Source organism: Symphalangus syndactylus, chromosome X, assembly GCF_028878055.3.
Source record: "Symphalangus syndactylus isolate Jambi chromosome X, NHGRI_mSymSyn1-v2.1_pri, whole genome shotgun sequence".
Lineage (NCBI taxonomy): Eukaryota > Metazoa > Chordata > Mammalia > Primates > Hylobatidae > Symphalangus > Symphalangus syndactylus.
Window position 1 is genome coordinate 32890806 of NC_072447.2, and position 14512 is coordinate 32905317.

The window sequence follows — 14512 nt, forward strand, 5'->3', positions numbered from 1 at the left end:
TTCCTACACACTGTAGTTTGTAAAAGAAACTAAGTGCCTACCACAGAGAATTTGTCTATCACTGAACCACGGCCACCAGTATAACAGAAGTATTGTTTAATATTGTTTTGTTTAAAGAGATGGTGCCACAAAGAAACAAGCATAAAATTACAGTCTCTGCTTGTGTAAGGGAACAAGAGGGATTCTAGTAATTGATGCCCTATCAGAAAGACATTTTGTTTTCCAAAGAAACACAGCAGTTTTGTTGCCAGGATTAGAGAACATCGTCAATGGCTGGCAGAGTCAGGCTGAGAACCACAATGCATTTCGGTTGAAGGGCTTCTGAAGTTTTCAACCTATGTCCCCTTTAAGAACTTTCTTGGACACAGATGTACCTTTTCTCTTTTCTTCTGGAAAGCATAACAAAATGCACAGCAGCCACCCTCTTAAGAGGTGTTTCTGAACTCCTGAAGATCCTATGGCTAGATAAAGTCTCAATAGGAGACTAGTTGCCCCTACCTTGGCATCTTCCATTTTCTGTGTGGATGCCACAGAATGTGTTTAACACCTACAGAGAAACTCCAGTGAAACACAGAAACTCTTTCTTTACAGGCAATGTCTGTAATTGGAAAATGTACCAACAATGTAACAGACCCACTTTACAGACATCAGTGGTTGAGTGAGATATGGGAGGTGGACAAGATGCAAAAAGTGACCGTGTGTTTTTCATTGGGTTGTGGCACTACAATATAGAAAGAATCCCAACTGGGACTGAAGTCTCTGTATGCGGCAGAATAAGCAGAGGGTTGGACTAAAGCATGAATTTGTTTTATAGATGAAATCTGTGCTGATACCACCAACGGAAACAAGCAGAGACCATGACACTGACTCGAAGCACAATAAAGTAGGTGTGACTTTTAATGCACATGGAAGAATCAAAACAAATGGATCTCCTATTGAACACTTAACAAAGCGTGAATGGGAACAGGTAGGTAATCAGGGTGTTCACTGCAGTGGCAACAATGACACCAGCATGCATGTTGTCCCTTATAATATATAGATAAAAAGTGACTTTACCTTTACAAGCAGACCACATGATTCTCTTGGAATTCATCACTATATTTTTAACAGCTTTATTGAGATACAATTCACATACCATGTAACTCACCCATTTAAATTGTATAATTCAATGGTTTTTAGTATATTCACAGTATTGTACAACTAGCACCACAATCTAATTTTAGAACGTTTTCATCATCTGAAAAAGAAACTACATACCTATTAGCATCACTCCCCATTCCCTTCTGTAGCCACCCTGTGCCACCTAACAGCCTTAGGCAACCATCAATCTACTATCTGTCTTTACAGATTTGCCTATTCTGAACATGTTGTAGAAATGGACACATATGTGATGTTTTGTGTCTGGCTTCTTTCACTCAGCACAATGTTCTGGAGGCTCATCCATGTTGTAGCATGTATCAGTACTGAACATCTATTTGTTGCTGAATAATATTCCATTATATGGATATACACATTGTATTTATTCATTCATAAGTTGATGGACATTTGGGTTGTTTCTACTTTTTGGCTACTATGAATAATCCTTCTATGAACCATCACATACAAGTTTTTCTGTGCATGTATGTTTTTATTTCTCTTAAGTGTGTACCTAGGAGTGGAATTGCTGAGTCATAAACTAATTCTAAATAAAGTTTAACATTTTAAGAAAGTCCCAAACTGTTTTCCCAAGTGGCTGCACCATTTTACATTTCCGCTAGCAATGGATGAACGTTCCAATTTCTCCACATCCTCTCTAACACTTGTTATTGTCTATCATTTTGATTTTAGTCATCCCAGAGGGCATGAGATGGAATCTCATTGTGGTTTTGATTTGCATTTCCCTAATGACTAATGATGTCAAGCATCTTTTCATGTGTTCATTGGATATTTGTAGATCTTCTTTGGAGAATTGTCTATTCATATCCTTTGCCCATCTTAAAAACTGAGTTATTTATCTTTTTATTATTGCATTGTAAGAGGTTTTTCGAATATATTCTACATACAAATCCTTTATCAGGTATATTATGTGCAAATACCCTCTCCTATCCTGTGGGGTGTCTTTTCCCCTTTCTTGATGGTGTCCTTTGCAGTACAGCAGTTTTTAATTTTGATGACGCCCAGTCAAAATGATGTATTTTTTCTCTTTGGTTGCTCATGTTTTTGGTGTTGTATCTAAGCTATTGCCTAACCCAAAGTCATAAAGATCTATTACTTTGTTTTCTTCTAAGGGTTTTATACATTTAGGTCTTAAATTTAGGTGTCTGATCCATTTTGAGTTAATTTTTGTGTGTGGTGGGAGGTGAGATTCCAAATTCTTTCTGTTTTATGTGGATATTTAGTTATCCCAGCATCATTTCTTTCTCTCTTTTTTTTTTTTTTCTTTTTTTTAAGACAGAGTCTCACTCTGTTACCCAGGCTGGACTGCAGTGGCACGATCTTGGCTCACTGCAACCTTTGCCTCCTGAGTAGTAGCTTGGATTACAGGCATGCATTACCACGCCTGGCTAATTTTTGTATTTTTAGTAGAGATGAGGTTTCACCATGTTGGCCAGGCTGGTCTCAAACTCCTGACCTTAGGTGATCTGCCCGCCTCGGCCTCCCAAACTGCTGGGATTACAGGCGTGAGCCACTGCGCCCGGCCACCAGCACCATTTCTTAAAAAGACTATACTTTCCGTATTAAATTTTCTTGACACCCTTATCAAAAAATCAGTTAACCATAATAAAAGGGTTTATTTCTAGACTCTTAATTATATTTCACAATCTCTATGTTTATCTTTATGTCAATACTGTACAATTTTGATTACTGTAGCTTTGTGGGAAGTTTTAACATTGGGAAGTGTGAGTTCTCCACTTTGTTCTTCTTTTTCCAGATTGTTTTGGCTATTCTGGGTCCCTTGAATTTCCATATGAATTTTAGGATTGATTTGTCAATCTCTACCAAAAAGCAGCTGGGATATTGGTAGGGTTGCCTTGAATCTGTAGGTCAATTTGGGTACTATGGCTGTCTTGAGATGTCTTTCCATTTATTTAGATCTTTAATTTCAACAATGTGTTTTACCTTTCAGTATACATGTCTTGCTCTTGTTTTGTTAAATTTATTCCTAGGTGTTTTTGATGCTATTGTAAATAGAATTGTTTTCTTAATTACATTTTGGATTGTTCATTGCTAGTGTATAGAAATACAACTGACTTTTATATACTGAGATTGTGTTGTGAACTTTGATAAACATATTAGTTCTATTGGTTTTTAGTGGATTTCTTGAGATTTTCCACATACAAGATTATGTTATCTGTGAATAATTTTACTTCTTCCTTTCCAATCTGTCTGCCTTTTCTTTTCCTTTTTTTCTTTTTGCTTAATTGCCTTGTCTAGAACCTCCAGTACACTGTTGAATAAAAGTGAAGAGAGTAGATATCTTTGTCTTGTTCATGATACTGGGGAAAGCATTCAGTCTTTCATCAAGTATGATATTAGCTGTGTATTTGTTTGTAGTGGCCTTTTATTACATTGAGGAAGTTTCTTTCTATGCTTAGTTTATTGAGTGTTTTTATTGTGAAAGAGTGTTGGATTTTGCCAAATGCTTTTTCTGAATACATTGAAATGATGTGTTCTTTCCCTTTATTCTATTAATACGGTATATTATATTGATTGATTTCAGAGATGTTAAACCAACCTGACATTCCTGGGATAAATCCCACTTGGTCATGATGTATAATCCACCTTCTATGTTGCTGGCTTCCATTTGGTAGTATTTTTTGAGGATTTTTGCGTCTATATTCATAAGAGCTATTGGTCTATGGTTTTCTTTTCTTGTGATATCTTTGTCTGGTTTTGGTATAAGTTTGGCCTCATAAGAGGAATTGGAAAGTATCGTCTCCTCTTCTATGTTTTAGAAGAGTCTGTGAAGGATTGATTTTAATTCTTCAAATGTTTGATAGAATCCATCAGTGAAGCCATCTGGGCCTGGGCTTTTCTTTGCAGGAAGTTTTAAAATTACTAATTTCAATATTTTTCCTTGCTATAGTTGTATTCAAGTTTTTTGTTTCTTCTTGAGTAGTTTGTGTCTTGGTAGTTGTGTCTTTCTTGGAATTTGTTTCATTTCCTGAAACAAATTTATTTCATGAAATTCATTTCATCTAGTATATCTAATTTGTTGACCTAAAGTTGTTTGTAGTACTTCTTTATTTTTTTTTTCTCCTGAAAGTTTGGTAGTAATATTCCCTTTTTTTCTTGGTCAGTCTCACTAAGGTTTGTCAATGTTATTGATCTTTTTGAAGAACCAACTTTTAGTTTTATTGATTTTTCTCTATTGTCTATTCTCTATTTCATTTATTTCTGCACTAATTGTTAACAGTGGAGGGTGTCCAGGTTCTTGGCGTCTTGAACAATGAATTGGACAAAACGCACAAACGAAGCAAGGAAGGAATGAAGGGTTTTACTGAAACGAAAGTACACTCCACAGTGTGGGAGTGGTCCGAGCATAGGCGCTGAAAGGCTCTGTTATAGAATTTTTGGGAGTTTCAGTACCCCCTAGAGGATTCCATTGTTTACTTGGGGTACACCCTATGTAAATGCAGAGTTTGAAGTAAAGTTACAAAGTCGTTTACAGCATAAGCCCAATGGAGAGGATATTTCCTGTCATAGCTGAAGTGTGAACTGGCCTTATGTTTCCTGCCTCCAGACCTTATTTTCCTGCCTCATAATCTATCATTTCCTTCCTTCTGCTTGTTTTAGGTTTAGTTTACTCTTCTTTTTTCAGTTTCCTTAGAAGGTAATATCATTGACTTGAGATCTTTTTTATTTTTTAATAAAGATACAAATTTCCCTTTAAGTACTGCTTTAACTCCGTCCCTTAAGTTTGCTATGTTATTAAACAATTGCTGCTGACTTAAAAAAAAATAGTTTTGCTATGTTGTGCTTTTGTTTTCAATAGTATTGTCTAAATATCCTTGTGATTTCTTTAACTTATCTGTTATTTGGTAGTGTGTTGTTTAATTTCTACATATTTATGAATTCCCCATATTTCTTTCGTTTATTGATTTAAAATTTAATTGTGGTCAGCAAACACATGCTTTGCCTGATTTAAATTCCTTTAAAACTTTTTTTCTTTTTTTGGTAAATCCTTTTAAAATTTGTTGAGGCTTTTTTTGTGGCCTAGCATATGGTTTATCCTGGAGAATGCTCCATGTGCACTTTAGAAGACTATATATTTCACTCTTATTGGGTGGAGTGTTTTATATATGTCTCTTTGAACATATTTATAATAGTTGCTTTGAAATCTTTGTCTGCTAAGTCGACGTCTGGTCCCTTCAAAAGCAGTTTTTGTTGCCTGCTTCCCCTATCTGCACCCCCCCACCCACCCGCCCGTGTATGAGTCATACTTTTTTCTTTGCATGTCCTGTAGTCTTACATTGTAGTAACCCTAGGTAGTTATTCCCATGCCCCTCTGGGGCTTGTTGTTATTTGCTTTTTTGTTTATTTGTTGAGTGACTTGTCTGGACTAGTTTAGTGAAGTCTATTCCCCTTCAGTGTGCAGCCTCTGCTGTCACTCTTCACAGAGTGCTGCCTTGGGCATGCATACAGTTTCTCCGACCACCAGGGCTGGTGTGGATTTAATTGGGCTCTCTTTGTCTCTTTCCCTGATCTCTCCTTTAAGCTTTGGACCCATCTGCCTCTATTTGAAGCAGTCCCAGCTGTTAGCCTTCACTAATTGCTAGCCGATTGCTCTATTGTTTTTAACAATGCCCTGGCCCACAGAGTGTTCTACAGTCTGATCCGATTAAAGTTGGACCCCTTTGCAGGGGCAGGGCTTTAACCATGTTTGAGGCTTACTCTGACCTCCACAAAGGCTCTTTTCTAGTCTGTGTCTCCCCAATTCAGTCTGTTAAATTTCTTCTAGCTGGGGTAGTTACTACTAGTATCTCTGCACTACCATCCTCCTCATAAATGCTTATTCCCAACATCTCCATTGTTTTCAACAGTGCCTTTAGGCATGAACTTCCTTACACTCTGTGCCAAATAAGGCCAGTCCCCTTAGGAAGAGTGGCAGTGCTCTGTTCTTGACCTGCCTCTCCCCCTGGGCCAAACCATTGTGCCATCACACTGCAGCTGGGAGCAGGGACAGTGACCCACTTCTCCAGTGACAGCCCCATTCCACAAGTGGGGTAGTAGGCAGGGATGATAGCCCCTGGTCTTCTTGGCTTGCCCTTCCTGGCATAGCACCTCCTCCTTATGATTGAGCAAGCATGGGGGCAGTTGGGGTCTAGCACCTGCAGGCTGCCATGCCTGGGATAGGGCTTCTGCCCAATGAGTGGGGGAAGTGAACCCCAGTCCTCTCTGCTGTGCTTGCCTGGAATCCAGCTTCTGTAACGCAGAGCTGGGGGGAATGAGGGATGCCCATCAGGTTGCTCCTTCTGGGGCAAAACCATAGCCCTCTACTGGGAGCTGGGGGGAAGAAGGAGCCCCGTCTTGGATGCGTCACTTGAAGTAGAGCATCCTTCATGCTGATCAGTGAAGGGGGTTAGAGTAGATCATGGCTCAGATGCCACAGACTCTCTCTGTTGGTATCAAAATTTAGTAAGTTTTCTTAAATGTTTCTCCATATGCTGTATGCCATTAGGACAATTTCCAGTGGCTTTAACTATTTTAATTTTTTTTAAGTGATTTTCCGCTGGGCATGGTGGCTCATGCCTGTAATCCCAGCACTTTGGGAGGCTGAGGTGGGCGGATTGCTTGAGCCCAGGAGTTGGAGACCAGCCTTGGCAACTTGGCGAAACCCCATCTCTATAAAAAGTACAAAAATTAGCCAGGCGTGGTGGTGCATGCCTCTAGTCCCAGCTACTCAGGAGGCTGAAGCAGGAGCATGGCTTGAACCTGGGAGGTGGAGGCTGCAGTGAGCTGAGATCGTGCCACTGCACTCCAGCCTGGGCGACAGAGTGGGACCCTGTCTTAAAGAAAAAGATGTTCACAAGTTAAATGGTTGTTTCACTGGGGAGAGGGTCTGCCAAGCCCCTAACACTGCCATTCCTGTCATTATGTTGTCATTTTGAGAACTGTACTGAGTATGTCTATAAACATGGATGTAAAGGCAATAAGCCATGTACTCATCTTTGTGACAGCGTGCATATCCGGAGCTGCCTGTCTGGAGTCTCTGGCAGCTTCGGGCTTGGAGTAAGATCTATAAATATTCCTCTCATTCATTCATCCACTCAACAAGAATGTATTGATCACTCCTGAGTACTCTTGCTCATTTGTCTTGGTGAAATTTGGCGTTTTTCTAAATTTGCAGTCCTACATTTTAACTGCTTTCTTGTCAGTTTTTACCCCATATGGCAGGGATGAGTTCTTAAGAACAACAGCTATGTGTATTATCTCATTAAATCCTTAAAGCAACCTGATGACCTAGATAATATTCCTATTTCCCGAAAGAGGACACTGAAGCTCACATAAGTTGAATAATTTGCTAAATGATGGGTCTGGATTTGATTCCCAATTTGTTGGACTCTACACTTCTCATTTGTAACTGCTAGGTCATACCATGTCTGTCACTGTAGGAAAAGATGTTACAGGACACTGGGTTTTGTTTGTTTGTTTGGTTGGGTTTTTTTTTTTTTTTTTTTTTTTTGAGATGGAGTCTCACTCTGTCACCCAGGCTGGAGTGCAGTGGTGCAATCTCAGCTCATTACAACCTCCGCCTCCTGGTTTAAGCAATTCTCCTTTCTCAGCCTCTGGAGTAGCTGGGATTACAGTCACATGCCACCATGCCTGGCTAATTTTTGTATTTTTAGTAGAGACTGAGTTTCACCATATTGATCAGGCTGTTCTGGAACTCCTGACCTCAGGTGATCCACCTGCCTTGGCATCCCAAAGTGGTAATCCCCAAAGGGATTATAGGCATAAGCCACTGTGCCCGGCCCCAGAATACTGTTTTTCAACTTCTTAGATGGGAATATTATGACCTCTTAGAAAGGTCTTTTGTTGACTTTTCTTCAGGTTTCCTGTTCTGAAAGAATTGAAATAAAATTATTGGAAATGGACTAATGCTTAATGATAAAAGTGTTCTTCCTGTAGATAGAATCATAACCATAATAAGTAGCTTTCGTTTTCAGATATAAACACACATACATGCATTTGCAATGTCACAAGTACACATAGACACATGCCCACATGATGCTGGCTACATCTGTAGCTGGGAAACATAATTAAACAATTAGCAAACAGTGTTGAATTTCTTACTTCCCTTCAGTAATTGTTAAAGAAACCTCTATTTCTTGATCTGGGACCCTTATACCTTGATTGCTGAAAATGTTGACTAAAATGTGACTTCTGGTGTAAAATATACCCTGATCAATGAGGAGAGAGAGAAGTGGGGAGAGAGACTGAGGGAGAAATGGAATTCATCATTGGCTGTGAGTCCAAAATATTTAAAAATCAAGTAAGCATGAGAGGCATCTCATAGCAAGTAGGAAAGGATGCCTCCTTAAACCTTGACATCCAAATCCCAAAGACTGAAGTTTAGAACAAGCTCTTCTAGGATTATGGTGAATAAAGAAGATAATGTTAAAGAAATTGGAGCTGCACACAAAGAAAATTGTGGCCTCTGGAAGCCTAGATGAGTTAGAGCCTTAAGAAGTGGGAGGGAGGAGACTGGGGCTCATTATTCCATAACAGAGCCTCCCGCTCCCCAAATAATAGAGATACAGCATCTTGCAGACCCCACAGACATGATCAGAGCTGACATTGCGTAAATGGGCCAGAACCTCATTTCTGATGTTTAATCATTTTAGTTGTGCCCCTAATTTTCTTTCCTCAGTTCCTGGTACATAGTGGATAAACACACACATAGTTATGCTAGAGCCGAAATTTCCAGATAAAAACAGAGCTCACAATTACTTTATTTCTTAATATCTATGAGCTATTTTGTATAAAGATCATATACTCTTTATTTTGTCTTGTAGTCATGGAAATTCATAATTCTTGGCAGAGTGCTATAGTTTAAATTTTCCCTTATGTTCACTGAGATGTGGGGATATATTTAATCAGAGTTAAGTCACTATACAGAGATGAATATGATACTCTTTAAGACAGACTTACAAAGAGACAGAGGCCAGAAAGGTTTCAAAAATAATTTTAATTATTTATAGCCTGAATGACTCCCCTCTCTTTATTCATTCATTTAACAGGTATTTATTGAGCACCTACTATGTGTCAGACACTGTTCTAGGCTTCTGGGAAATGTCAATGACCAAATAAAGATCCGTTACCTTGCAGAGCTTACATTTTAGGGGGAGGAGTTAGATGATAAACAATACAATAATGAGTAAATGATATGATATCTTAAGTGCTACGTTCTTTTTTTTAAATTATTTTTAGACGGAGTCTTGCTCTGTCGCCCAGGCTGGAGTGCAGTGGCACAATCTCGGCTCACTGCAAGCTCTGCCTCCCGGGCTCACACCATTCTCCTGCCTCAGCCTCCCAAGTAGCTAGGACTACAGGCGCCCACCACCACGCCCGGCTAATTTTTTTGTATTTTTAGTAGAGACGGGGTTTCACCATGTTAGCCAGGATGGTCTCTACCTCATGATCCGCCTGCCTCGGGCTCCCAAAGTGCTGGGATTACAGGCGTGAGCCACTGTGCCCAGCCTTAAGTGATAAGTTCTATGGGAAAAATGAAAACTAAAGCAGAGTTAAGGAGAACAGGAAAACTGGACTCGGGGACAAAATTGCAATTTTTTTTTTTTTTTTTTTTTTGAGACAGGGTCTCGCTCCTGTAGTCCAGGTGGGAGTGCAGTAGTGCAATTACGGCTCATTGCATCCCTGACCACCTGGGCTCAAGTGATTCTCTCACCTCATTTTTTTATTTTTTATAGAGACGATGTCTCACTATATTGCCCAGACTGGTCTTGAACTCCTGGGCTCAAGCAATCCTTCTTCCTCTGCCTCAGAAAGTGCTGGGATTACAAGCATGAGCCACGGCTCCTGGCCAAAATTACAATTTTAAATAACGTAGTCAGCAGCATTGAGGAGGCTCCCAAGAGGAAAATGACTTGATTGAGGTCTCTTGGCTGGTCAGGAATGATGGAGTAGGATTTGATCCTGAGGTTGACTTGAATGTCCATGCTCTTTTTCTGAAGGGATAGATGAGAGTGACAGGCATTCTCAGGAAGGACGTGACCTACTTTAGTCAGCCCTTATTCAATGAGGCCTAAAGGGTGGACAGGGAGCAGGAGGAAGGCATTTAAAGAAATCTAGGTACCTGGCTGGAAGGTTTGGGCTGAGCATGGCTTTTTTTTTTTTTTTTTTTTTTTCTTTTTTTTGAGATGGAGTCTTGCTCTGTCACCCAGGCTGGAGTGCAATGGTGCGATCTCGGCTCACTGCAGCCTCTGCCTCCCAGGGTGAAGCAATTCTCCTGCATCAGCCTCCAAAGTAGCTGGGATTACAGGCGTCTGCCACCACGCCCGGCTAATTTTTGTATTTTTAGTAGAGGCAGGGTTTCACCATGTTGGCCATGCTAGTCTCGAACTCCTGACCTTGTTCGTGATCCACCCACCTCGGCCTCCCAAAGTGCTGGAATTACAGGGGTGAGCCACCATGTCCAGTCTGAGCATAGCTTTTAAAATGACATGGTCTAGGCCGGGTGTGGCGGCTCACACCTGTAATCCCAGCACTTTGGGAGGCTGAGGCAGGCGGATCACAAAGTCCGGAGTTCCAGACCAACCTGACCATCGTGGTGAAACCCCGTCTCTACTAAAAATACAAAAATTAGCCGGGCGTGGTGGCGTGCGCCTGTAATCCCAGCTACTGGGGAGACTGAGGCAGAATTGCTTGAACCTGGGAGGTGGGGGTTGCAGTGAGCCGAGATCACACCACTGCACTCCAGCCTGGGCGACAGAGCAAGACCCCATCTCAAAAAAAAAAAAAAATGACATGGTCTAGCTGGGCGTGGTGGCACGTACCTGTAATCTCAGCTAGTCAGGAGACTGAGGCAGGAGAATTGCTCGAATCCAGGAGGCAGAGGTTGCAGTGAGCTGAGATTACGCCATTGCACTCCAGCCTGGGTGACGAGAGCAAAACTCTGTCTTAAAAAATAAATAAATTAATTAATTAATTTAAAATGACATGGTCAAAAGCTGGAAGGGAGGATGTATAACTAAGGGAAAATACGAAAGAATAGTGAATCTATAGTATTAATGTTTTAGAAGAGAGGCATTTAGATATACCTTTCAGAGCTATTAACTCTCCCTCGAAGCACACTTTTGGAGTCTGGATTACTTAGAGCTGCAGACATGCGCAAGGTGCTTCTTGAAGGATTTATTTTAGATTGAGGAGATTTAAAAGGCTGACACACAAATAGATTTTTGTTGACCAGGTCATATAAAAGCTGTAATTCAGTAAAACGTTCCCATTTTTTTGTTTGAAATTTTTCAGGAAAGAATGTTGCAAAGAATTAATTAGTCTTTCATGCAGTGATCACCCCAAGGCTTCTGCATTTCAGAGGATAATGTGTTGTTGAGATGAAAGAGATGGTTTCTACTGAGGAATTTGTTTCACCAACAAAGGGGCTTTTATGCAATTTTTTTGTGAGTTCTGGAATTAATCTTACGTTACCACTACGATCTGGGTAAACCTAGTCAAGTAAATGATTTCTAGACAGAAAAAAGAAATGCAGAACTCAGGGAATGGATTCTGAAGGACAAGCTCAGTTCTTAAAAACTGTTACCCCTTATGACTTAGAATCAAAGAAAAATAAGTGTTAGATATATCTTCCTCATTCCTTTGATGATGACTAAGGCCTGAATATGTTAAGTGATTTGCCCAAGGTGACTTAGGTAATTACTTGAAGTGCTAACTCCTTGGCCAGTGCTTATTCTAGTTCGACAGAGTCCCATCATATGTGCATTGAATTTATGTAAATTTCAATTATTGCATATGGCAAAAAAAGAGAAAAATGCTGGAAAATTTTATTTTCATATACTTTATCACATATATAAAATAATATATCCACATTTATATAATATATATAAAACATTCACATATCCATATTATTGTATAGAGTTGTATGCATACAATCATGTACAGTCAACCCTCCGTATGCACGGGTTCTGCATTGTGGACTCAACCAATAACAGATTGAAAATATTTGGAAAAAAAAGAAAACAATATAACAATACAATATAAATTTTAAAATATGGCATAACAACTGTTTACATAGCACTTACATTGTATTAGGTATTATAAGTAATCTAGAGATGATTTATAGTACAGATACTCTTTGATTTATGATGGGTTTATCTGGACTTAATTCCATCATGCCAAGGAGCTTATTCAATGCTTGTTGCTTTTGCACCATTGTGAAGTTGAAAATCGTAAGTCAGGGACCATTTGTAGACAGGAGGATGGGTGTGGGTTATATGCAAACACTACGCCACTTTATACGAGGGACTTGAGCATCCACAGATTGTAGTATCCTGGATGTAGGAGGTGGTCCTGGAACCAATCCACCTTGGATACTGAGGGGCAACTATATATGTTAAGGGTAATTTAAGAGGTTTCCCAGGGGTAATTTTGGCTATAAATGATTTGCATCCCATGTGGAAATTGAAAGCTTAATCCCCTCCTAACAAAGCCCAACTCCTTGATTTCCATCTTTCCTCCATCATTATATTACAGGTTGAATTATGTCCCTAAACATGACGTCATGGTGTAAGAGCCAGATTTGACTCAGTTGAAAATGCAAGTGTTATTTTTGTCATAAACACCAGCAAAGTAAAGGGGTTCCATTATATTTATTCATAGAGTAGGGTTGTGCTGATGTTGGAATTCAGTGGGGAGAAAGGAGCCCCCTGGGCTGACTCTTCTCTGGGTGGTTTTAACTGTCACTTCAATCATCAAAAACTCTGCAGGTGTCTGATGTGAGCCTGGTACAGGGTTTCTCTTTTCTCTAGTTCTGACCAGGTGCTTATTCCAGGGTAGCTCTCCTGCCAGTTCTGCTCTTTTCACCTCACTGTCTTTTTCCTCACTTATTTCTAGTTCCTCTTCCATACCAAACTTATAAATGGGTGTATAATCATGTTTAGCAATTCCTGGTCCTCTTCTCCAGACCTGATTTGGACCCACTAGAATAACTGCACAACTTCACATGCCTGCTTTTTCATGCACTCGAAAGAAACATGTGGAAAATATAGACTGTTAGAATCAGTCTGTTAGAATCTGAGATACTTTACAGGTCAACTGGTCCAAATGCCTGATTCTAAAGATCTCAAAAGTGAGACCCAGGGAGGATTTTCAAGGTTGTATAGCTTTAATGGCAGAGAGAGTTTTTCTCACTGCTCTTTAAGCTGTTATAGAAGTTTCAATAAAGAAACATTACAGGCCGGGCGCAGTGGCTTACGCCTGTAATCCCAGCACTTTGGAGGCGGAGGTGGGTGGATCACTTGAGGTCAGGAGTTCAAGACCAGCCTGGCCAACATGATAAAACCCTGTCTCTACCAAAAATACCAAAATTTAGCCAGGTGTTGTGGCGGACCCTTGTAATCCCAGCTACTCAGGAGGCTGAGGCAGGAGAACCACTTGAACCCAGGAGGCGGAGGTTGCAGTGAGCCGAGATCATGCCACTGTACTCCAGCCTGGGCAACAGAGTGAGACTCCGTGACAAAAAAAAAAAGAAAAAAAGAAAAGAAACATTACAGATAGATAAGAGCCACAGAGAGGGAGCCTCCAATCTTTATGAAAAATATTATTTTGTTTTATTTTGAGATGGTGTCTTGCTCTGTTGCCCAGGCCACAGTGCAGTGGCATGAACATGGCTCACTGCAGCCTCAACCTCCTGGGCTCAGGAATCCTCTCACTTCAGCCTCCCAAGTAGCTGGGAACACATTCCTGCACCACCACACCTGGCTAATTTTTATTTTTTAATTTTTGTAGAGATGGGGTTTTGCCATGTTTACCCAGGCTGCTCTTGAACTCCTGGACCCAAGCAATCCTCCCGACTCAGCCTCCCAAAGTGCTGGGATTACAGGCATGAGCCACTGTGCCTGGCAGAAAAATGATTTTAAAAATTTGGACCTTTAGTCCTGGACATCATGTAACCTGCATTTGCCTCTCCTGTGCCCCTAAGGAAATGTTATAATAATACAACACTTGTGGATTTAGAACACATTGTGGAAACCAGTCAGTTGCTAAATGTATTGCAGTAACTGAGAATGTACTTACCATGGAGGGGGGAAAGGTGAAGGAGATGCTTTAGGAGACACCCTCAGATAAACAGGTTTCCACATTTGTGTTGGGAAACAGCAAGGGCTTCCTCAGGCTATGTGCTCAACAGGACAAAAACCTGGCCCAGAGCCACAGCAGGAGACCTACTTTATGTCTTTGAACATATTAAGACACACCTAATGTGTGGGCATTGTGGGGAGCTAATTTCCCCCCTGAATGTGACAATGAAGTTCTTTTAAGAGAAAAGAACCTTGTA

At 40.4% G+C, this 14512-nt stretch overlaps 1 protein-coding gene across 18 annotated transcripts in view; it reads left to right on the plus strand.

Annotated features, from left to right (window-relative positions):
- PPEF1 (protein phosphatase with EF-hand domain 1) overlaps positions 1-14512 on the plus strand; it is a 151589-nt gene that overhangs the window by 111407 nt on the left and 25670 nt on the right. For all 18 annotated transcript variants that reach the window (XM_063635001.1, XM_063634996.1, XM_063634995.1 and 15 more), the window contains one exon: positions 815-967. In XM_063635001.1, the coding sequence (XP_063491071.1) occupies positions 815-967 (153 nt within the window). The remainder of the gene's footprint in view (positions 1-814; positions 968-14512) is intronic.